The 25,678-nt window shown below is 36.5% G+C and overlaps 1 protein-coding gene across 2 annotated transcripts in view; it reads left to right on the forward strand.

The window, feature by feature from the left end:
* The window catches only part of RASGRF2 (Ras protein specific guanine nucleotide releasing factor 2), a 157,923-nt gene extending 135,090 nt beyond the window's left edge, over positions 1–22,833 (forward strand). The window contains exons 19-27 of one of the 2 annotated variants that reach the window (XM_035567542.2): positions 487–599; positions 9,469–9,529; positions 10,787–10,890; positions 11,505–11,589; positions 12,193–12,390; positions 14,555–14,634; positions 16,438–16,555; positions 17,318–17,386; positions 18,104–22,833. In XM_035567542.2, the coding sequence (XP_035423435.1) occupies positions 487–599; positions 9,469–9,529; positions 10,787–10,890; positions 11,505–11,589; positions 12,193–12,390; positions 14,555–14,634; positions 16,438–16,555; positions 17,318–17,386; positions 18,104–18,196 (921 nt within the window). In that variant the 3' untranslated portion in view covers positions 18,197–22,833. The remainder of the gene's footprint in view (positions 1–486; positions 600–9,468; positions 9,530–10,786; positions 10,891–11,504; positions 11,590–12,192; positions 12,391–14,554; positions 14,635–16,437; positions 16,556–17,317; positions 17,387–18,103) is intronic. The other variant, XM_050716437.1, reaches the window with a different exon arrangement.
* Positions 22,834–25,678: the final 2,845 nt, after the last annotated feature.

The following is a 25,678-nucleotide window of genomic DNA, read 5'->3' on the forward strand; positions in this document are numbered from 1 at the left end:
GTTGAATACTCCACTACATCAAATAAAAAGCAGACCTTTCCAAAAAGAGGATTATGGAAGAAGAAATAGCAGAGGGGGTAGTAGGTAAATAAGAAATCTCAGTAAAATAGTGGAAAAAAACAGTGTCCACCCTTGCTAGGCAGTTGTCTCTGCTTTTCTGTTTTTCCACTTTTATAGTCATCACAGTACAATAGAGGATAAGACACGTTGTGGATACTGGTGAGATGTTTTCCTAAATTCAGAGCAAAAAGGTTAAGTGATTTGCCCAGTTCCACAAAGTAAGGGTCAGAAAATTAGATAAATTGTAGCCTTTCGGGTTACCACACACATAGCCTGCTCACTGCTACAGTTTTCCAAGTTTCATTAAATATTTTCTTACCAGATAGCATGAGAAAAGGAATAGACAAAACTCAAAAAACTGTATCTTTTCAATTGTTTGATCAGTATTGTTAAAACAAAAGGAAGTAAATTTGTTTTCCTTTGCAGGATTTTGAGCTAAATAATGAGCTGAAAATGAATGTGTTAAATCTGCTGGAAGAAGTTTTAAGAGACCCCGACCTTCTACCACAAGAAAGGAAGGCTACTGCGAATATACTGAGGTAAATATGTTTCTGAATAGTTTATGTGCAGTATGTGAAATAGATAGGAGAACATGTATCATAGAATTCACAGGGTTTGTTTTTCTCCAGATTATTTGATTTTGAAGGATTGTTAAGTGTTTTATTAGCTATAAGACAGACCAAATTCGAAGCGTTTCATCCAGCAGCAAAATACAGCATGCTTTCAGGTTAATTTGTAGTGATTACAGCTAAGTATACAGTAACATTGCACAATAGCAACTAAAGAATAATTAACAAATAATTTGGATGTCTTCAAAATGGATTAAGGAAAACTTAGCTATGTCTGTTATTTGGAATGTTTTAAAATTCCCTTGTAACTTTTTGAGTCTGGACAACCATCAAGTGTCAGAGCATGTTTTAAGTTTCATTCAGAAAACTCTTTAAAAAATCTGCCAGCCATTGGTTCAGTGTTTATGTGTTAAGGAAAAATGCTGCCCAATAAAGCAAGAAGACCATTCACTATATTATTGTGAAGAACTCCTATCTTAGTAATGAGCACTTCATGCTGCTAAACTCTTGAGAGGCTGTTGATAGTCTAATGTGTCATGACATAGTCACTAGACCGTGCTTGCACTTCCCTTTGTGTTGACAGCCGTGTCTTAACTTCCTTGGGTAGCTTACAGAGAGGAATTCTTATGTAATTAGTGCCATGAAATAAAAGATCTTTAAGCTTCCATATAACCAGAATTATTTATCTTGGGGTTCAAATTCTTTATCACTTGGCGTTACAGAATTGAGTGTCTAGTTGTTCCAAAAGCAAAGCCTTGCATGCATTTATCAGTGAAAATAATTCATTCTAGTAAGTGTGAATGTTTTATGGTAGCTGATTTCCATGTAAGTTATTCTACATTACTGAAGAACAATACGCATTTAAAGACCAGCAGTACTTAAAACAAGACATGATGAAAAGCATAGAGGAAGCTGTGACGTGCTTAGTATTTTTGTAAGTATTCTGCTGGAAGGCAACTAGGGTGCAATAAATGTAATGTGTCTGAATTTTCTAAGAACATTTGACAGGTTTCCTCATCGGATACTTATATGAAAAGGGATGTCAGAATAAGATGGAGAAGTTGTTCACCTGAGGGGAAAATGTCAAATAAAGGATAAGAAATAAAAATAAGCTCTTAATATAAGCAGTTCATGTTAATAGGATCCTACTTAGTTTCTACATAAATACAAATAAGCCTTTTTGTTAATTATACTGTATGTGCTGTTATTCAAAGTTGTTTTTTTTTTTTTTAAAAAGTTAATGTCATGTATTTCTTTGGAAGAAATAACAAGAAGAGCAAAAAAGGATTAGTTACGTTATAGTGTAGTGGGTTTTAGTAATACGTCTGATAGCAAAGTTTCTGTCAGATTGCTCACAGTGGGAAAAATTAGCCTTAAGACCTTTAGCTTCTTAAGAAAATAAGTCTGAAACAAATGTAGATTGATTGTTTCTGGCAAAGTAATGGAACAGATTTATAGGCCTTTAAGCATACAATTTTTTTTTACAATTTTCTGTGTCCAGTTTTGAATTAGCCAATTTCCATTAGGTGTTGCATCAACAAATGCAACCTTAGTAATTATTTTTAAATTGCAAGCTGCCCCCAGTTGCATCCTGTTACTGCTGTTCTATGAAATGTGAGGTATTGTTTTTCATCACTTTGCTTTTAACACTCACTACTTTAGTATCTTATCTCACTGTATATGCCAGTGAACTCAGTTAATCCGATATTTCCGCTGATATTTCTATTTTAATGAAGACTGAATTTTTGGCAATTCTGAGAATTTTCAAGTGTTTCCTTCATGAAAAAGAAAAAAAAAGTTAAATTCTTTAAGAAGTAAACATTTTGAAAGTTATTTTTTTAAACTGAGAAATGTTTAGAAGTAAAAGAAAAAAGGAATTGAAATTAAAATTTTAGTAAAAATGAAAAATGTAGTCACAGATATTGAACTAAAAGTTAACTAAAAATTCACTAATTTGAAATATTTTGTAGAACAGGTTGTGGTTTTAAAATCCTTCTTTCATAGCCATTATCCTCACAATATTTCTGGAAATACTTTGGCACTTTACAAGCAGGAAAGTAAAGCCAATGACATGTTCGAGGTCTCATTGGGAGTTTCTGTTGGAAAGATAGGTAGAGAATGAAAATTTCTTGAGATAAGGCCCTCAACAAAGCCATCTTTGATCAGGGTTTGCAGCTGGACACCCTAATCCTGTCAGATTTTTCAAATGAAGTAGTTTGATTATAGATTTGGTCATAGAGTCACAAGTATTTGTTTACATACCAGAAACTTTCCCTAGAAAAAGAGCCATTGGTGGCTCAGAATGCAGAACTGGTCCTTTTGACTCAATGTGGCATGAGTGTTGATTTCCTTCAAAATGAGGTATGAAATTCAAGCCTTGGCTAACAGTGGTTTTTAGTAGTCCTGCATTACTTTTCAAGGATGTTGCTAATGTATATGAAACACTTGTATGTTGAATGTTTCTAAAAAAAAAAATAATTTTTTAGTCAAAGTCCAATATACATCAGTGACACAGCGTTGTTGCCTCCAGGGCTCAAAAACCTGCTGTGTTCCATTCTCTGTGGTAACCATGTTTCTGTAGCAGCTGAAGTTTCTCCTGTGTCATAATCTGTGTGTTTATTATTTGTACAAACTGCTCATAAACTTTCAAATACAAGTTGTAGCATGAATAAAATTTCAGGTGGAAGCTGTTGCATAAATATAACCTTCATAACGTAAGCTGTTGTTAAGCTGTAGTGAATAGTACCTCAGGCTGTAATCTTCAAGTTAAAAATGTTAGCACATAAGAAATACTGCCCCAAAGACTTAACACTGAACAAAATGCAATCTAAAGTTCTTGGGCTCTCTCTCTCTCCAGCCACACAGGAGTCAGTTGTTTGTCAGACACATCAAATTTGTTAACAGTCATCTGATAAGGAGAAAGTAGTTCTCCAGGAGTGGAACTGCTTTGGTGACCTTATGAGAAAGAGCATAATGGAGCAATTCTGACTTTGGATGAAAACCATTCAGCCAAGATGAAATGCACAGATGTGTCATATATCTCACCCTTTCACTGTAAGGAGGAACTCTGATTCTTAAATCACCTCAGCAAAATGGGCTGTATGGTAATTAAGAATAGTTTCCAAGCTTTTGAAAAGCACTGTAGTTACTCCCAAAGATATGTTCTCAGCAAGGCTATATAGTTAACTGAAAAGAGGAAATTATAGGACTTCAGAAATAATCTGCAATTAAGTGGAGTTTTTTATGTGTAACTGTAGATCTGTGGTAATGATGCAGGGGTGCACATTCCTTTACTCTTCCACAAGTCTTCATTTTTATTGAATGTTATTCAAGGAGAGGTGTTTATAACATTAAAAAGATGATGGTGTTGGTAGTCCTAAGCATGGAGACTGAACACACACTTCTGGCTGCCGCTGCAGGCATGACCTCAGGAGCAGCAAGACAAGACTCCCTCTGATACACTGGCTTCTCAGCTCATTAGTGGATTCACAGGTCGAGCCAACTCCAGACTGTTCTTTTAACACTTAACTTTTGAATATCCCCAGATATAAAGTTGAGTAATAGTTTCAGTCAGGAGGGTTTGGCTTTTCTGGCAGGTTGAAAAGGCCCTTGCTCAATTCTGGGACTGATTTCATGAAGAATGGCAAACCAACAGACGCAGAAGAGACAGTATCCACATGCCTGCATCCTATCTGATAATGTAATTGTATGAAGCAAGTGGGTACCCAGGCTGTCTATAGTGCCAGATGAACATAGTTTTCTTTGTTTTTACACTGTGCACAAATATATAAGCACTAAAAACAGAGGTACTGTTGGTGCAAAAAGCAGACACAGTAACACAGAAATGGTTCCTTCTCCTAGCATCACTGTCTGATGCCTTCTTTGGTACTATGTCTGGTTGTGGCAGTAGGTCAAGGGAAGCACGTAACTTGGATATTTTTCTCTATTACATGTCTCTGAAGATTACTATTTCTTCTAGTAGGTATAACCAAGACTGTTCAGCTTGAACAAAAATTGCTGAATTTTAAGCAAACGCTCCCATACTGCACCAAGACATTGTAAAGAAGTACTGTGTTGAACACCAGAGTATTTCTCGTATTGTCATTATGGGTTTTATCTGCATCAGATTACAGATTTTCTATCATCTGCCAACATGGCATATTATAGTCAATGTTCTGAACATTAAGAGGAGGTCTGTGATGGAAAAAAAAATATTTTATGAGTTCCTTGAACTGTTCATAGGCATAGGTTATACTGACAAGATGGGGGGAAACGGGATTTCCTCTCAGCATTGACTTTAAAAAAATGCTGTGATGGGACCCACTCTAACTGAAATACCTAGCTATAAACAAGCTGTAGGCAGCTAATGAAGCACTCCTTCCAAAGTAATTGCCTGTCAAGAGAGATGGTGATTCTGTCCAAAAATGGTATGAAATAAAGCATGCTGACTTCTCTGGAGATCGTGACACCTTGCTTTCTCTGACAATTAGAGGATATAGGCACTGACTTGAGTAGGATCTGAATTCCAGCCTAGATGTCTTAGAGATGGGTTATCTAGAGTCTGTCTTGTTTTAGAGATTTGTAGAGGTGTTCACAGGTATTGTGTTCCTCTTCTGGCTCAAGTACTAATGTCTGTTTTGGAGAAATGCTGCTTAATCCATCACCACCACATTACCCTCCATGGAAAGCTGTTACCTGTTCGGTTTTCTTCTAGATGGAGGGATCTCGACTGATATTACTTAAAGGAAGAATGTAAATTAGAAGAGCTTTTACTGTTATTTCAAATCATGAAGACTTTTTGGCATCGTATTTTGTACGTGAAAGCATAGATTTGTGAGGACTGAAGGTTTTGATGAAACTTTCATTCAAAAGTCTTCCCTGGGTCAGGATGGAACCATAAAACTGGGGGTGAGCCAGTGAACATACCCCTCATGAAAACAGTAATTCATCCAATTGCCAAGTGTGTCATAAAATAGGCTTTTTAGTTGCTCTGAAGAGGTGCTTACTGTCTGCTTTTACATCTAAAAGGTGCTGGCATATCAAAATATGTGTAGCAGAATTTGTGTTTGTCAGTCAGCCCCCATTATAGGTCTTTTCTTCCCTATGTTTCATTTCTTTTTACTTAGAAATGTAGAGGAATTCAGAGTGACATTAGGAAAAGCATTTCTTACTGTAAACTCATTGTTCAAACACTTTTAGTGCCTGCATATGAGTATATGCCATGGACTATCTCCTTGCAAGATTTTGGACACAAATGTCTTCTTTTAGAAACTGGCCCAGCCTGTGAGTGTATGTGTGTATATGCATGTATATATATTTTTTTCTCTGGAAAATCAGTGCTTTTTAATCATATTTGTTAACAGAGATTACAGGAGGAAAGGTTGATTTATACTCCAAAAACATTTTGGTAAGCTCTGGGAAAGAGGCAGTACAGAAACAGCATGGCAAAGAAAGTGTTTATGAGAGATACCGAACTGGTTCATGCCTTCTTGAGTCATTAGAGAGAACAGCTGGTATTTCTTGCATGAAGAGAATTTTGGTGAATGGACTGACAAGGTTTCTCTGCAGGGTAAAAGCTTCTTTTCTCTTTCTTCAATATTATTTTTGAAAGTTAGGCAAACCTACTGAAGTATGTTCTGCTTGAGATTTGTTCAGCCTTGTTTAGTAATTCCTGAAATCTACACGGAATTTCAGTGATGGTGGACCAGAAAGGTGTAAGGTTGAGACTGAATTGCTGTAAATAACTTTGGTAGATAAATAATTCCAGATGTGGAAAAAGAGTGGTGCAAGAAACAGTTCCTCCTTCATCTTCCCTGTAAAGAGAATCAAGGAATATGTGGGGTTCAAAATTTGGTAGATGACTGATACTCTATCCTGTATAATAGTTTGGAACAGATTTTAGTGTTTTATGTGAAAAACATTTTAACTTTTGGACTGGTCAGGCATGAAGAATAGATCAAATGAGAGAGAAAATTTTAATTCCAGATGTGAAGTGGAAGAGTTAGAAAGTTATTTCGTATATATTTATCTCCTTTATTTGTAAGAATGTTGTCACTCCATTCAGTCCCATTGAGAGGAATGCTGTTTAATAGTCATGCAAACTGTTTCCTTACCTTAGCTTTCTCTCATACCTCTTTTCACATGAACCTGAGCTTCTCACATGACTTCCAGGAGACTATTGATGGGAACTGCCCAAGAAGAACTGAGGAGCTCAGCATATCCTCCTAGACCTCTATCAAAACTAGATACCACTAGGCCAGCAACAGTGCAGACTGAAGTGGAAGCTACTATTGATGATATTAAGAAGTACTTCTGTCCAGTCCAGAGAGATACGCTGTCCTCTGAAGGTTTAAATGTAGAATATTTACGGATAAAATAATTTTTTTCATAAGAATACTGTGTCAGCGAAAAAGCATGTCATCTCTATACAGCAAGGGATTAGAAGTCTATATAAAATACTACATGTCATAGGAAAGAGTATCAGTAAGCAAAGAAGGGGGAAATTTAAGTATTTTTTTTTCAGAATCTCATTGTTCTTACTTTATTAAGTAAGTTATTAAGTTATTAATAACTTAATTTTATTAAATTTATTAACTTTATTAAGTTAAGCAAATACAATCTTTTCTGTATCAAAGATGAGAAGTCCAATCTACATAAAGTTATAAGGAACCCAAATTATGAGTTTACAAAATCATGGAGAATATTTGGGGCAGAAGGGCAAGCCCTCTATTTTTTTTATTGCCAGGAAGAGACATAGCCTTGTTGCATTCTGAACAGTATTTTTCTGCAGGCCGTCAGTCATGAGACACAGCACAAAACAAGCTGCTAAGGAAGAACAGATTGCCAGTCTATTTACAGTTACTGAGGCTGCAAAGAGTTGTTTTGTGGAGAAGAAACTTAGGGTTCTCCTGAAGAAGTGGACATTCAAGACACTGCATGGCTTGCCCATTAGACCTAAGACATTTCCAGGTCTCATGATGAAATGGGCATTTTGTCTGGATGTGATAAGGATGAAATGAAGGCAAGGAGGATTCTTAGGTTCTTTCTACATGTATCTCCATTTGATTTTAACATAGTCCTTCAATTCAGAAAACCAAAATGAACCAACAGCAGCCCACAATAGAAGAACCTAGTGTACTAAGCATTGATGCTTCCTCCCCACCCACATAGTACAAATTCTGTATTTTACACTCATTGCTAAAGACTCCAGGCAATATAATCCTTTAACACTTTCCCAAATGCTACATGGAAAGTCATTTTCTACAGAGCGCAAAAACAAGGGATTGGAAGGACAACAAGAAAATATCTTGTTGAGTTGCTCTACTTACTAGAATGATTGATGGAACTGGATCCTCTTTGAAAATGGTTATCTAAACTCTCCTTGAAAATGGAATTGATAGGTATTATATGACTTCTGCAGAGAATTTGTTTCAGAGCTTTCGTATTCCAGGTGGAAAGTTGAATATAATGTTTCTTAAACCAAATCAGTCCAGAAACTTCTTGCATTATTGTTGTTGTAGTTATAGGCAGTCTCTTACATGCTGGCATAATGTTCTTTCTCCATTCTGTTCTTCTCTTTCCTATATTATATAAATCCAGTCTATTCAAGTTTTCTTTGAGTCTTTATTTTCCAAATGCTGTATCAGTCTTTTTGACCTGTACTCATATCGTCTTGTCTTTGTCGTACTATGGTGTTCAAGACTAGCCATAGTAATCCAACTGAAATTTTCAGATTGCCTGTGGTTTATATACAATATTCTTGAAATATGAGATGTCACCTGCCTTTTTTTTTTCAGGAATATTATGTTATAATATGAAATCTCTGAAATCCTTTCAGACAGGATTTCCCCAAGAGTGAGGACTCATTGAGCCAAATGCTCAGCATTGAGACCTTTTGTTTGCAGGTTAAATAGCACACAGAAAAAGAAGGAATAAGATCTTAGAATGATGTACAATGTTAATACTTCAAAGAAGATGGCCTTAGGTAAATACTTACACCTTCTGATGGCTTCATTTTTGACCCATTACTCTGAAACAACCACAGGATAATAATCATAGATTTTCTATAGGAGAATTGAAAACATAGATTAACACTTCTGTTACTGAAAGCAAATCACACATTTGCTACAAGTAAAACCTGCTCATTGTTTATTGTATATTTCTACGCTCAGAGCTCATTGTGTAGGTCAATGAATAGGACAGTGTAGTGCCAATAAACAACACTTCCCTGTGAATCATTCTTTCATGCATGCATATTGTACTGTCTTCTCAAATGTTGATTTTTCAGATGTCCCAAAAATATCGTTTAGTATAATATTAAAAAATTAAAGAATATAATTTCTGCACACACACAAACACATGCCTTCAGGTTTTCTAGGATTATTCAACATGGAGAACTACTGATTAAATATTTTCATTATTGTCTTGTATTTTTGAGGTCTGGTTTTTAAAAGGGGATTTTTTCATTGTCCACCAGACTTCGTGGTGCTAAAGTCAAAGTGGGATCGATGTAGGACCATATCGCTGTAATCAGCAAATGAGTACAGTAGTTAGTAACAGTGTATTGTCATTGACCATCCTACAGATATACATTGTTCGTACCTCAGAGTTTTTAAGCCTCCATAACAGGCATTTACATGACTGTGATGTTGTGCCATTTTATACCTTTTATTTAAAACAATAAATTAATTTTTTAGTTGCAAGACTTTCTTATTTATTTACATCTTTGATTGCAGTCTAAAGATTTATTTTAGGTAAGCATGATTGCCTGTCAGTGATAACAGTTCTCATAACCGTAGATAATTTTGTTTATATTATGTTCTGCTGCTTAATTTTTCAGGGCTCTTTCTCAGGATGATCAAGATGATAACCATTTAAAAATAGAGGATATAATTCAAATGGTAAGTTCATCTTGAAATTTACACATAAATATGCCTGTAGAAATGTTCCATGTTTAAGTCACTAAAATGTATCACTTCTGTACCTTTACAGCTCTGGACAGAAATACTGTTCTTTTATATTAGTGTTGTGGTTTAACCAGGTCGGCAGCTAAACACCACACAGCCGTTCGCTCACCCTCCCCCCTCCCTCTCTGGGATGGGGGAGAGAAACGGGAAAGTGAAGCCTGTGAGTTGAGATGAAGACAGTTTATGAAGACAGGAAAATAATGATGATGATGATGATGATGATGATGATGATAATAATAATAATAATAATAATAATAATAATGTGTATGAAACAAGTGATGCACAATTGCTCACCACCCGCTGACTGATGCCCAGCCTATCCCCGAGCAGCTGGCCCTCCACCCTGGCTAGCCACCCCTATATGTATATATATATATATATATATATATATTGTTCAGCATGACGTCAGATGGTATGGAATACCCCTTTGGCCAGTTTGGGTCAGCTGTCCTGGGTCTGTCCCCTCCCAGCTCCTGCTGCACCCCCAGCCTGCCCACTGGCAGGACAGACCAAGAAGCTGAAAAGTCCTTGGCTTGGTGTAAGCACTGCTCAGCAACAATTAAAACATCAGCATATTATCAGCACTCTTCTCATCCTAATCCAAAACATAGCACCCTACTAGGAGGAAAATTAACTCTATCCTAACTGAAACCAGGACAATTAGGAATGCGTATTTCAGTTTAGAGAGAGTTAGAATCTGGAGCATGTATCAGAGATGAACAGGTCAAAACTTTAGGATTTGATTTTAATCACATGAGGATGAAAACAATGTAGAAAGCATGGATTTATATGAAGTGATAAGTGTGTACCATCTCAGCAGCCATCAGAACCATACTTGGCTTTCACTGACAAGAAACATCCTCCAAACTGTAGTCACCATCATCTCATAAGTGCACTGTATTAATACAACAAAGAGTGTGAGCAATGAACTAGGTGCAGAGTGGTTATGTGGAAAGTGACACAAAATATATAGACTTTAGTTAACGTATGCAAACTTATATCTTGCCTGTTTTCCTATGGGTTTCCAGCCCGATTTTGTTAACGTTTTTTGCTTAATTCTTATTTCTGTGTATCAAAAATGTTAATTACAATTCTGTGTTAAAAAATGCATATGAAGTTTTTAATACACTGTGCTCTGAAATGCTCTTCAGTACAAAGGTAGATCATTAAGTGTTTTCCTTATTCTTGCAGTCAGAATGCCCCAAACCAGAGTGCTTTGAGACTTTGTCAGCCATGGAGCTTGCGGAGCAGATAACTCTTCTAGACCACATAGTTTTCAGAAGTATACCCTATGAGTAAGTATCCTCCTACAATTAACTGAAGTGAGTACATTGGATGAGTTGTTACTGACAGTTTCGGGTACTACACTAGGTCACGGTACTGACATCCAGGCAAAGAGGCTTACAGATATAGCAGAACATTGTCCTTTGGCTGTTTCTATTGCTTATGATTCTCATATAGTTTGATAATTTTTTGAAAGAATGAGTTATTTCAGTCTGTTGCTAAAGAAAAGATATGTGTTCGAAGGCTCTGGGCTAGTGAAGGGTGAACATAGGATGGAAGTACTGAGTCTCTGGAGAGGGAATGTCAAATAAACTTCATTCATACAGCAGTTTACCATTTATGTGATCATGTAAACTGATAAGACCTATTTCAAATAGGGTCACAAAGCTGAAAATTAAGATGGAAAAGTGGGGAGAGGGCATTAAAAGCAACATAAATCTTCTTAATAATGTTTACAGTTTTGTTTATTAGCATTAATAATTAAATAATAATGAAATGCTGGAATTAATATGAAGCAATGTAGTTAGCTTCTAAAAAAATGAGGTATACTTGAAATCCATTTAGGCTACAGTTGCAGACAGAGACTCTACTGTTAATTGTTTTTGTTTTTTCTCTTATTGTCTAGAGAGTTTCTTGGGCAAGGCTGGATGAAACTGGATAAAAATGAGAGAACACCCTATATTATGAAAACTAGTCAACATTTTAATGATGTAAGTACTTAAAAATATGGATTGCCTTCTAGGAACTCTGTTGACACTGTCTATGACCTCTGGAACAAATATATCTTTCTTACAATGTTCTGTAATTTAATATCTGGTAGTAACTGAATGCTATGGTCTTTTTGTGATTAACTCTTTATATCAACGCATACAAAGATTTTAATTTTCATTAATTGGTACTCAGAATTTCAATGACTATTTAATAGATTAAAACATTTTAAACTATCCTACATACATGATTATTTTTTTTTCAGAGAACGAAAATATAACACCAGTTCTGTTTAATGAATGCCCTTTGAGTCTCTATCCATACATTTGTTCTTTACCATATACCTTGAGTTTGTCCGACTTTCCCATCAACATTGTTACTGTTGGCTTGGAAACACACCCCGTTGCATTTCTTACCCTTCTTCCGTATTCCCATTCCCATCCACTGCACTACAACACTGATCTCAGTATGTTTTTTTCTGATTTTATTAAGAGCCATAAGTTCTGTTGTGCACCAGTTTTATTTTCTGCCCTCTTCATTAAATAGTTATGTTTCTAATATGATTATGTTTAAATGTCCTAAATACTTCCTCTCTGTTTGGTCAGATGAGCAACCTTGTTGCTTCCCAAATCATGAATTATGCTGATGTCAGCTCCCGGGCTAACTCAATTGAAAAGTGGGTAGCAGTAGCTGACATTTGTCGATGTATGCACAATTATAATGGCGTATTAGAAATCACATCAGCCTTGAACAGAAGTGCAATCTACAGACTGAAGAAAACTTGGGCTAAAGTATCCAAACAGGTAAGAAAGATCTGATTACGATGATGGTTTCTAGATTTCACTGGTCAGTACGTTGTTCAGGAAACAATGAACAGAAATAGGATTCCTTCCAAAACTTTTTATTCCTCAACAATAGTCTTGACTACTTGCTGGAAGCATCAAGTTGTGCTGGTATGTCGTGTCATGGTGTTTTGTATTTGATATATCCTTTTTTGGGTATCATTAATTAAATATTTGTGAGAACAAACTGATCTCAGTAGAATTAGCAGGTGCTTAAATCTGAGGCTTGAGCCTCAATTACTGAAATAATATATGCAAATATATGCAAATACTGAAATATTTGCAAAAAATAAATTTTCTACTTATTGAATTATATATATATATATATACATAGGTGGTGACTGGCTATAAACATAATCAGCTCAGGTGGCTAAAACTGGAGCCCTGTTTTCCAGCCTGTGCAGGAATTTAGTAGAAAGGTCAGCACTTCTTCTCAAGGTGCTGATTTTTTTTGCTACCCAACAAGAAACCGTAGATAACCAGACCTCCTTCTCATTTAGGTGCTTAAGTTTAGATGCAGTGAATCTCTCCCTTTAACCCTTGCCTTGCTGCTGAGACTGTCAACAGTATGGCTGAAACTGTGAGAATGACTGCCAGTAACAAAGAAAAGACAAAATGAGCCAGAATGACAAGTACCCGGCCTTTTATGTTCTCTGTTTTAAATAGTTTGGAAGAAATTTATTGAATTATTTAAATCTCAACTTTCTGCTGTTTGAAAACATACATATTTTAGTGTGGTGCAATAGCGGAGCAATGAACCAATCACTTGTAATTTTGGCAGTTTTGGATACAGGTTTTTCAAGCCTGTTGGAATATTTAGATTGCCCTTTTTAGATCTTCCTAATTGACATACGAGAAGGTAGGCTTTTGTCACTGCATTTCCTTCTCAATATGTTTCTGAAGTTTTTGCAAAGCAATCAAGCAGCCCAAGTAATGACATCCACTTAGAATACATTCTGATTGTACTGTGTTCTCCAATCAGCTTATTCTCATATGTTTTATGGCTGGTGCTACTTTCTTTTACATAAAAATATAAATAATAATAATAATAATAATAATAATAATAATAATAATAACTTTAAATGCAAGGTCTTATATAAGAGTTTACCTCAAAGAAAGTATGTTTGGGATTTGCTTGATTTTTAAAATTGTAAAACAAACAACAAAAACAGATTAATGTTAGAATCGTAGAATATCCTGATTTGGAAGGGACCCGCAAGGACTGTCATATCCAGCTCCTGGCTCCACACAGGATGACCCAACAATTAGGTCCTACATCTGACAGCTCTGTCCAAATACTTTTTGAACTCCGACAGGCTTGGTGCCATGACCACTGCCCTGGGGAGCCCGTTCCACTGTCTGACCACCCTCTTGGTGAAAAACCTTTTCCCAGTACGCAACCTTATTGCACTCTTCTCCATTGCTTGCTGAAAAACATTATCTGAATGTTTCATCAGACTGTTATTGTAGAAAAAAAGAAAGTTTCTGCCTACAGCTTTCTATTAACCGGAAATTCAGTTCCAAAGATGACAAGTTTCTTAGGATTCTCCATGCTATCTCAAGTCTACACCATAAATAATTAATGAAAAGAAAATGTATTTTACATATGGAGAAACCAAGATCTGATGACATCCACTGAAAATCATTTCTGTAAGACAGTAATATTTTTTCAAATACGTGTTCATTTTTAATCAGAAACTTGGAAGCAAAACCATTTTAGTGCAGACTGCGAGACAGTACATCCTTTACTGTCCTTAATTTCGGTAAATCCAGCTGAGGAGCCTCAGTAGCACGCCAGATCAAGCCTCTAATATACTTGTATACAGAGTAAACTGAATTGCTGGCTATTAATTTAATGAACTTGTGTTTCTTGCTGAATTTGCAGGCCAATAATATTAGCATAAATACATATTCTGGTATCACTTGAAGGAACATCTTTAAGGCTGCCTAATCTCCATTTGCAGAAAAACATTAGGAACTACAGTGAAGCTAAATTCTTAATACCTATATAGTTACTTTTAAAAATGTGGTGAAGAAGCTAAGTGAATTAAATCTTTTAAAAAAAATCTAATCCCAATCATTTATGTGCAACAGCAATAACATCTGTGATGTGTTCTCTTTTTAGGCAAAAGCCCTCATGGACAAGCTTCAGAAGACTGTATCATCTGAAGGAAGATTTAAAAATCTTAGAGAAACACTCAAAAAGTATGTTTACCTACAAAAAGCATTTTATTTTTTTTTGTAAATAGTGGATAATACATCTTAAATATGAACTGGCTTTGATTAAGCTTTAATAATTAATATAATGTTCAGTAATGCTTTTACCTAGTAACCTTTTAAATTCTGTTTTTATTCTATTTGGAGTTTTTTTCTGGTTTTGTTTGTTTGTTTGTTGTTTTTGTTTTGCTCAGTATACTCCAATTTAGCACACTAATAGATAAATACAATGTCTTTAGAGAATTACTTAAAAAAAACCCACCCTGTTATTCTGTGTGGAATGTTCCCTGTTGGAGTTTTACTTACACTGATAAACTTTTTCAGTAAGTGTAAACCAGGTTGTTATAGAGGTTTCTGTTCAAAAACAGGATTGAAAGGAGTTCTTGTTCCTGATAAGAAGTTTAAGACTGACAAATAAGCTTTAGTCAAATCAAAGATCCATTCACCCTTTTATCTCATCTCTGACAGTGGCCACTAACTGATGCTCAGAAAGGAACATAATGCACAGTGATATTTCCTTTCCTGTACCCTCCCAGCCCCTTGTAGTCTGCCACTCTGGAAAACAACCTGTATTTTTGTACAGTAGTCATTGATTCCATGTGTTTCACCATATGCAGCTTTGGTATCCAAAACATCCTTTGGCAAGGATTCTACAATTTATGCATGTATTGACTCCAACTGCACACATTAAAATATATATATATATATATATACATAGTATATAGTTCTATGTACATGTAGTAGAACTACTTTAAATGATCTTGAGAGAAACAAAGAAATGAACTATTAGAATAGATACTGGATGTTTAAAAATATACATAGTTCAAGTTAGTCAGTTTTTAGTGAAAAAAACATTGTTGAGGACTAATCACTTGTTAAAAAACATTTTCACTCAACAATATATGAACAGGTACCCCTATACACCTTTCAGTCAGTATATTGCTTGCCCTGTGTACAACAGTCACTCTCACAGTGTAAAAAATAATCAGATTGAAGTGCTTTGCTAAGCAAAGCCAGCAGTCTGCCTTTAATAATACAGCTGTGGCCCTGCTTTTTTTTCTTATACTTCAGAAAAACAGATTTGTAGCTATTTCTGCTGAGGTAAGAATCAGCAGGTATGGAGTAGTGATTATTTCATTAAAGAAGTAACAATCCCTATCACATTACTCCTGCCCCACTAAGAAAAGCAGCTGCCAGTTCTCTAGGGTCTCTATTCCCAGCTTTCCAGATCATCCTTTCTATCTCTCTGTGTTCCTCTTTCCTCTTTGGGTTCACTGTTAGCAAAGCCTGAAAAGACAGAATGTTATCTATATCCATATACACATGTATGTATGTATGTATGTCTCCAAACACATGCATGAGCACACGCACATGGACCCTTGCTGGTACTAAAATGCTTATATATGCTGATGCAGAAGAACACTAACCACTCAGAAACATATCCACATGCACTTGTGGCTTGTGTATAGGATCTATTTCTGATACTGCCTATCAACCAGGATTGAAATACGCTTGAAGGTGTGCTCATTGTCCAGAGTATACCCACCCTTCCTCTTGTTCCATCCTGTTTTGTTCTAGCTTTTACTAAAGGCTACCTGCCTTTAATTTAAATTTAATATTTGACACAATCTATTCAATTTGCCACACTCAGAGCAAATATAAATCAAGTGATGTCAGTTTTGTGGTCCATTGTTTAAAAGTTCTTTAAATAATAAAGAGTTTGTGTGAGCTATAATAATATGAGTTTGTAAATTTAGTTGTACATAGATATGCTGATTTCTTGTTTTACAGTTGTAACCCACCTGCTGTTCCCTACCTTGGAATGTACTTGACAGATCTAGCATTTATTGAAGAAGGAACACCAAACTTCACTGAGGAAGGCCTTGTCAATTTTTCCAAAATGAGAATGGTAATTTTAATTTCCTTACATGCTTTCCCAACAGATGTTTAATTACAAGTTGATTATTGATTTAATTACAACTGCTTAGAATTTCACCAAGACTTAAAAGCGTGTTTGCATCATGCATGATAGATAGCTATTTGAAAGCAATTACTTGACCCAGTCTTCTATCACCACCTTCTGGTAAACTGAGGATTTTTACAGTGTGAATTTGCCTCCAGTTTGTTCTTTGAGAAGTCACAGATAGAAAAAGCAGCTGCCTTAAGCTTGTGGAGAAGCAAGAAAAGATGTCTTGAAATAGTCAAATGAAAGGAATGTAGTTATTCATCAGAAAGCAGTCAGTGCTCACAATCTGTTTTCAAGTGTGCTAGGATCTATATTTTAAAAAGTATTTTAAAGTTGATTCTCTCCAACTACCATAAAATGGTGCTTTATAAAACCCCTCAGAGAGAAGTGTGGAAACTTCTCTTTTTAACCTCAGCTTTATGTTTTCATTATGATTACACACTGCAGCAGTCACTCCAGGCAAAGATAAAAGAGATTATCAGTATATGGAGAAGAGAGAGAAAGCAGACAAGGTGGTTCACTTGAAACTGACTTAACAATAAATGGCTGATTTAAGATTTTTTCAGATGGAATCCATTAGCTGGTGATCTCTGCCCTTCACTTACATGATCCCAAAATGAGTTGCATAATTTGGCAAAAAAATCTTGTGCCCAACTGAAATCAAAATGCAGTCGTAATTATAATATATTTGTATTTTTTTGAAAGATCTCGCATATTATCAGGGAAATACGCCAATTCCAGCAGACCTCCTACCGCATAGAACATCAGCAGAAGGTAAGGCTCTTCTTAGATACTTTTACCTACCATTGAAATGAACGCTTTTCTGGCAGTTGGTTCTAAGATCGAGCTGTTGTTGAAAGTTGAAAGCTGAAACGAATGTATTCTGCTGTGACACACAGAGAGCACAGACAGAAATATGGACAGGTAATCTGGGATTTTAAAACCCTGTTTCCTTAATGCTGTATATAGAAGCGATTTTTTTCTCAATCTCTGGAAACTCTCTTGGGATTGCAGCCTGCTGGGCTGCAATTTGGGGTGTGGAGGAATGGGTTGAAAGGGAAATGTGATCTCCCTGTCCAGCCGGAGCATAATTCCCAATGGAATCCCAGAATACGCGGATTAGGGGATAGGAGATGGCCCAAGCATCCTGTGTGCATCCTGCAATTCTTTTTCCCTTGTCCCTTGTGGTACCTAAGAAAATTTGTCCAAAGCCAGCCTGTGTCTTCAAAGAAAGACTCTTTACACCTCAGACTCCAGAAAAACAACGTGGGCCTAGGAAACGTAAGGATTTAGTCTCCTAAGAAACTGAATTTGATTCCTAGAGCACTGTTGGTACAGCTTTACACCATTCAAATGATCTGTTGTGTTTCTCTGAGAAAACATGAGAGGATCTCAGGCTCTGAAATGGGCTGAACGGGAAAAGGAAAGGAAAGCAGAGACATTTTCATGACAATAAAATCAGTCTGTTCAGCTGTGTCTTCTGCATTCCAGGTCACTCACTATTTACTTGACAAGACACTCATCATAGATGAAGATACTTTGTATGAGCTTTCCCTAAAGCTTGAACCCAGACTCCCTGCCTGAAGACCCAGCTTTGCCTCAGAGTCTACAGAAAGCTTTAGTACAATGAAAAAATTATGCATGCCAAGTCCTAAAGACAGCAAGGGAAATATTGAGAAGAATGCAAGCTCTCTTTTCCAGTAAGAGATACTGAACCTCACAGCATTTCCCTCTCAGGCAACAAAAATTTACTCTTGGACATGGAAGACAAAGATGCTTCATATCTGCATTAAGTGATTGCTACTTTGCAAAGATAATGTTTTGCAATAGGGACTGTGCATTTAATTAATGAGGCTTTCTTGTGAACAGGTACTCATTGTAGCCATCTTAATGTGACAGATTAAGGAGACAGATCTAAATGGTGGTAATAGAACCCAGTTGAGATATATGAGCAAAAGGAGATGGTTCTGATGTGGTCTAGGTGGATGGCTAACTATGTGTTCGCTGAGGCAGCAATGGTACTGCCATATGGTGTCCTCATATGACGTTAAATTTATTGAAAAACAGGATCCTAACGGTCATCAATGAGCCTGCAGTGACATCAAGGTAGCATCTAGTATTTCTCTCCAGATCTACAGTTCTAAAAGTTTATTCAATGCTACCCTTTATAGAATGTTACCTTCTTTAAATGTCTTATCAGCCTTTTCTAAGGTGACTGATTTTACATATAAATAAACTGTAAATATTTTTTCATTAATACTCAATGAGAGTATTTACAGCATGAAAAGTAAAATAACTAGATGAATAGTTGTACAGTTGTCAGCCTTGCAAGCTTCAGGTGGGAAGTACATGGTTAGGAGCTATACCTGAGACTTGAGAAATCTGGACATCCAGTGAATAGGATGGTTAGTTGAGTTGCAACACAGTCCTGAAAAGGCACTTTATTTTTCTGCACTTCCTGCAGTTTCCCTGACAAGACAGGCAACAGAGCACTTTCTGGACACACTGTGCAGAGAACTACGTGTCTGGTCTGGCAATGGGTAGTGATTAGCAATGACCACTAGGAGTTGGAATGAATATTTTGTTTTACATGAAATCAGTGATTTGGAAAATGTCTGGTTTTTGTTCAGTCATTCAGTGCTGACTCAGCTCTAAAATCATTCACATCAGTGGCAAACTTGGAATGCCAGCAAATACACACTATACATTTTCATTTGAACTAGTGATTATCATTTGCATATGGGCATATGTTTAAAGAAAATGTGTTAATTGTTACTGCTTCTAAGACCTATGCTTTGTGACATACCAGTAGATAGATTTAATTTCTACAGCTAGTTGGTACTTAAATTTTTCTGATCATAAGTGGCCTGTTGTAGCTGCATGGCAAGTGAGCTCAAATGCATGCTGTAAAGTACACCATAATATAAAATACAGATATTAGCACTGTTGAATAACTTGGCTGCAATAGTGTCCTTACTTTTCCAACGATATTCAGCCGGTTGAAGAAATAGGGCTATATCACTGTATACCTCCCTTAAATCCTCTCAGGGAGATAGAAGTTTAAAATAGATTGTGACCTAGGCCTATTTGATCTGACATTTTTTACCACAGTCATGATGCTTCTGAAAGCTGGCAATGAAAAACAGATCTGCCTGGCTTGTGGGTTTTGTCTTTATTTGCACTTTAATTATATTGTTAGCCCAGTCGAGAGCTGCACAATAAATTCCATTCGTTCTGAGTGTAACTGCTAGCATTTATAAATGTACGTTAGCAACTGTACATTTCATTAAGGTTCTTCACCACAAGGACCATCTCTCTGTAAATAACTGCATGAATAAACACCATAAATACTGGAAAATTACTTAATTAGAAAAGCAGACAGCAACAAAAAAGGAAATTCCATAAACATTTTAAATACTTCTGACGAACGATTGCTATAGAAATGAACACAGAAAACTTATGGAAGCTTTTTATTATCAAAAATGTGCTTGTTCTTTCACTAATGAGTGATAACAAGCTGATTGCATCCCAGTGCATGATATAAAAGAAAAGCATGGTTTATTTGGACCACAAAACCAACGTATTGTGTATTTTCTGTTTAAACAAACAAACAAACAAAAAAATATGTATTATATGTCAGTTTCATAAAAGACTTCAAAGTCACGAAGATATGGGGGAAAAGTGGTCCAAAAAGTGGTTTCTTAACTTGGTTTTATTGTTTCTCTGTTAACACAGAAAATGTGTAACAACTGTCAATGTCAATTGGGATCTCTGTTGTATGCTATTAACTGCTGCTTTATCTTCCTGTATCCCGCTCTACCAAACTTCTTTGATGTGTTTAGGGTTACAGGGTATCATTTTACTCTGTTCATAGTTTGTTAGTTTGTACTTTTTGTACATATATCAGTTCTTCAGAGTTTAAGAGCATTGAATATGTTTTAATGCTTGCAATACAAAGGGGTGGTGCTGTGCTAGTGCTACAGTAATGCAAATGGACATATGCTAAGAAGATGAAGGATTAGAGATTTTTTTTTCAAAGGTGCTGAGCATCCATATATTTAAATCAGTAGACAATGTGGTAGTTCAGCTCCCCTGGAAAAGCATATACTATTTATATGCCAAACATTACCTCTTGGGTCAGTGGTGGACTTTAGATTAGAATCACTGGAGTGACTAAGTACTGGATTTGTGTTCAGAACGACAACAACAAAAAGGGTTATTGTCACAGCAATGTTTGATTTGCTGAGAAGCAAGGTATAAATATTTTTTGTATGTGGATACATTGTGTTCCTTAAAATACAGGAGGTGACTGCTCAAAGAACTGAGCATACATTTTGTCATCCATAATCCTAGCCAGTGTTCGCAACCCTAAATCAAAGCTGGAAAGAACTGTTTTGCAGAAATCCTACACAGTAAGTGTAGAAAAGTGTGTTTCCCCCCCCACGCTCAGGTTGTGTAATTCAAGTGTGAGTGGCCTGAGTGCCTCTGCTACAGTACTCCTGCAGTGTTTGAGTTATGGCAATAGTTAGTAGACAGCACTAACCTGCTTTGCGTAAGGCTTCACCTAGTATATCTACATAACCAGCTAGTGCAGTGGTCTTCCCGTACTGTGCACAGGGATTGTGGAGCTCCTCGCTACCAGCTTCTCTGTGCCAATCCACCACAGCTGTATAATGTAGTATATCAAGATACAAACCACAGTCATCAAACATCCACTGTTTGCCACTGGTGTTTCAGAGAGGATGTTTCCAAGTGAGGACTTTGATGTTTGGGTCTTGCTGTCTTTTAGGATCTTGTCCATTATAGCTTTTATGCCATGAAATCAGAGTGGACTTACTTTTCTGGAACTGGAGCTGAACAAGCCTGTCTGATTCAGGATTTGGAAGAAAGAGGAGGGCTGAAGCACCTCTCTACTTGCCTTTCTTAGCTCTTCAGCCCTGCTGCACTGGTGAGATGCAACAGCAGTTCTTATGTTGGAGGGGCTGCTCCCTTCAGCACTCCCTGGATAAAATATGCCTCAGGGTGTATGGACTGGCTGCAAAGGGGATAGCATATTTCACCCACTGGTTCAGCAGTGGGCACATTTGTCAGCAAAGTCCAGGGGAGTTCTGCAGTATTTTTACTGCATAAGTAGCAGCCCGAATTCAGCCTGCAGTTAGCTGGGAACCTGGGCAGCAGCACAGGCACTTACCCTTTCATGTGACTCCAAGCACGTGTCACACATTGATAGGGGTTAGAGTTGCCTTCACCCTAGCCTTCACTCCCTCCCTCTCCTGCCCCAGTAAATTCACCGGTATTGTTCATGGCACTCCACATCAGTTAGTGGATGGAGACCATGTATAGTCATCGTGTGGAAGAAAAATAAATCTGTTGAATTTACAGTTGCAGTAAGTGTGTATTCTGTCCGTTTCAGCTAGTCCTGTGACACACAAACACGTTAGCTTAATAGCAAGAGATTCAACCAGGACTGATTACTCTTGTCTAAGAGTAAAAAAGAGATCTCCGTCCTGTTTCTGATTTCCTAGTTCATAATACTGGTTGTTGTTCTGTAGGGTAAAAAGGAATTTAACTCTCTATTTAAAGTATTTATTAACTTTAATCATGTTGATTTTGACTTCAGGACATGTTCGTTTTCCCAAGTTTTCCTTAATTACCATTATTTATTTTAAAGTTTTTAAAAACAATGTTTTATCTATATGGATATTCAGTCTTTCCTCCTTTCACTTTTATTAACAACATTAAACTTAGATATATGATTTTAAATTCTCACTGATAGAGACATTTTTACCCAGTCATAATTGTTATTCATTAAGGGCAAAATCCTTCAGACCTCATTCTGATAATACCTTAGGCTTCACTGAGAGCTTTTCATAAGTAAGTATTTGGGGATCCGGCTCTCAGCTATTTGCCTGTTACAGTTTTTGCCTCCAAAGGTCAAATGTCTCTGTGTAGGATGCTTTATGTCCAATATGCTACTCACCTATGGTGGTTTTGTTGTACCTTTACTTTTGGAAATGTCTCTGAAGTTTTGTTCTTTAGGTGAATAGATGTATGTTTATTTGACAGATGTACCTATATCTAACACCTTGCTTGGTGCACATCCAGATGTTTTTGCATGTATTGTAACTTATCTTTTATCTGAGGTTATTGCTTTGTATTGTTAGTAAGGCATATCAGGCAGGGTGTTGTGCCTATATGCTAATTAAAAAATCTTTTTTTCCTGAATTTCAAGTGTTCTTAGTGGTTTCTGTTTGTTTTGTTACCCTCCAGTGGTGAAAAAGTGGGATCTTAAACTCACTCCATCTGAATTCTGGGTCTTTTAGACAAACATGGGAGGGAAGGGACAAGCCATTAGTAAGAAGGACAAATCAGAGAAAATTCTGAGTGTTTTTATTGTGAGAGAAGGGTCTGACTTACTGGTTTTTATTCTTTGCTTGTTTATGCTGCATTGGAACTGCTGTGGGCATCATTGGGATTAAAGCTGATTGTAGCTTGGAACAGAGAATGAAACCAATTTCATACAGACCTACATGCGCTGATCCATTGTGGCGTGTACATTATAAATAACTAAATAAGAACATGTAGCAGATTAAACAGGACCAGCTGCACAACTCATTCTTCTTAGCTGAGGGAATCCTCTACGTTTCCACACCTTTGTTCCCTTTATGCTCTGATAGGTAATTGCAAGTATGTGGAGTTCAAATACTGCTTCAGAAGGTGTTTAGTGACTTCCTATTTCAGTAGAATGTTTCTTTAAACAAGAGGCAATGAATTATGTAGAGAGAAAATAACTTTGTCCCTACCTTCTTTCTTTTGTTGCTTTGTTGTTGAGCTTTTGTCTAAATATCCCTAGGCCTTCTCTTGGCTGGTGTGCTGATCTGGATTTAAAGAAATAGAATAGCCATGTATTCAACACAAGTAAACAGAAAACATTTTAGGTTTGTAAGTAGCGTATGTCCCTCCTCTTGCGACAGGAAAACAAATAACACAAAGCAACTTGTACATTGAAGAAAAATAACTAATAGTGCTTAAGATTGCAAAACTAGATCTCCAGCTTGTTCTATGCTTTAACCACTGTTTACTGCTTTCCTTTGTTCAATTGACTTCTTTCTTTAAGGGGATAGAAAAACGTCTATTAAATTTGTTTCAAGAAATAACATGTTTGAAGTAAATAAACAGTGTACATCAAGTCTGCATGAGATGAAGTTAAAGAAAGTGGTGTATTAAAATCAGAATCTATTCAGTATTCTGTGACCTTACAATTACATTTTCTGCAATCTTACATTTTCAGTGTTTCATATGAGAACTGGAATTGACTGAGAGAGCAACGTACTCTTGAAATTTTCAGATGTTTTTATTCAAGGAAAAAAAAACAAACAACAACAACAAAAATACCAAAAAAGTACCTGCCAAGCAGCTCTTTTAAAAAGCACTGGCTCATGCAAGATGATTTTCATTTTGGTTTGTTTTCCCCTCAATCTTAACCGTCTCATTAACCTTATACTGAGGAGTTGGCTGGTCTTATATTTTTCTCTTACGGCCATCACCACAGACTATTGAAGAAGTATTAAGCAAAGGGATTGCTGTTTTCTACTTCTTATTATGTTGCAAGAAAGCAACCACTAATTATTCTCTAATGTGGCAGAAACTCACTGAAACAATCACATTTCCTAGAAAATCCAACAGCATACAACTTTTAAAATCCTGGTTATGAAGGAAGAGAGGGAAGCTGTTAGAGGCTGTTTGAAATCCTGAGCTCTGTGAAGAAAAACTGAATTTGATCTTGATTGTGCAAAGGTAATGAATAAGAATCACAAAGACTGTGCTACACCTGAAAGTTCTGTTTGAATATTCTGGTCATATCTGTGCATATCCTAGAAGAGTAAAATTTGAGAAAGGCAGGTTTTTGCTTGAAATTTCAGGTTTCAAAGACCACTGAAACAACCCCTGGTGTTCCTTCCAGTTTCTGACTGATGGTGTGCTAGCAGAAGCCATTTTAAATTTGTTTTCCTAGAAGTAACAACTCCACTATGTGAGCCTCTTTGAATCAGGCACCAGCCTACCATACTTACATGCATTTTGTGCACGTGCCTACCTGGGTGGGTCGGAAACAAGGTAGTAATTCTGTTTCTTACTGAAGACTTGTGTTCTCTCCCACTACTCTTTCTGGAAGCTCCTTACTTATATGGACTGGGAACAGACTTTGCTATACCTTTCTAGGTGCTGGGTATGTTTCATATAAATCAAAACTAATAACTGTTCCAGCCACAAAGAAGTCACAAAATTTTTATTTTGCACAGCACTTTTTATTCTGTTCTAAATCTATAAAATTTATTTATTCCAGTTAGTTTACTGTTGGAATTTTATCTGTAATGGGAAAGTCATCTGAAAAAGACCACTGTTCTTCCATAACCATGTCTGCTGAAGTTTCCATGACGAAAAAAGCTGAATCAACATGGTGGAAAGAGGAAAGGTACCAGAATTTACCATGCTTGACTGTGCTTGTTGGCTGCGCTTCTCTAGTTATTACTCTAGAATTCCCTCACAATCACAGTATCACAGCTGATTATTTTTTCATTTTGGTATTGGTAATTGCCATACTTGGTAATTTTAAATTAAGTGCAGCATTTTGCCATTCTATTTTATGAGGGCAGTAAGAATCCCACCTGTGGAAATGCTAATATTACAGATTCAAATCCATAGTTAGGGTGTGTTTTGAGGTGAAAGCAATGGCCTGCTAGATTCTGAGCCTCCATCACCAGCAGCTGTTGACCCCGCAGGAGAGAGACATTCACAGAGTGAATGTCATTCTCTGCCTTGGAGAGGAGAGGATGCCAAAGTTTCCTCTTGCAAAGCAGTACTATTTGCTTGTACTCAACATTTCCTGTTGAGAGAGAGAAAAAATAAAAAAGCAGTTCAGTGAGATACAAAATGTTGAGATTGTCTGACATGAAATTTCTGCCCTTTTCACACACATGAATCCACACTAGACAATTCCTACCTTCACTCTTGCTGCTCTGGTTAAAACATATGCATTGCAATACTGTGCAAAGCAGTCTGTGGCAA

The sequence above is a fragment of the Cygnus atratus genome, chromosome Z (genome assembly GCF_013377495.2).
Source record: "Cygnus atratus isolate AKBS03 ecotype Queensland, Australia chromosome Z, CAtr_DNAZoo_HiC_assembly, whole genome shotgun sequence".
NCBI classification, from domain to species: domain Eukaryota; kingdom Metazoa; phylum Chordata; class Aves; order Anseriformes; family Anatidae; genus Cygnus; species Cygnus atratus.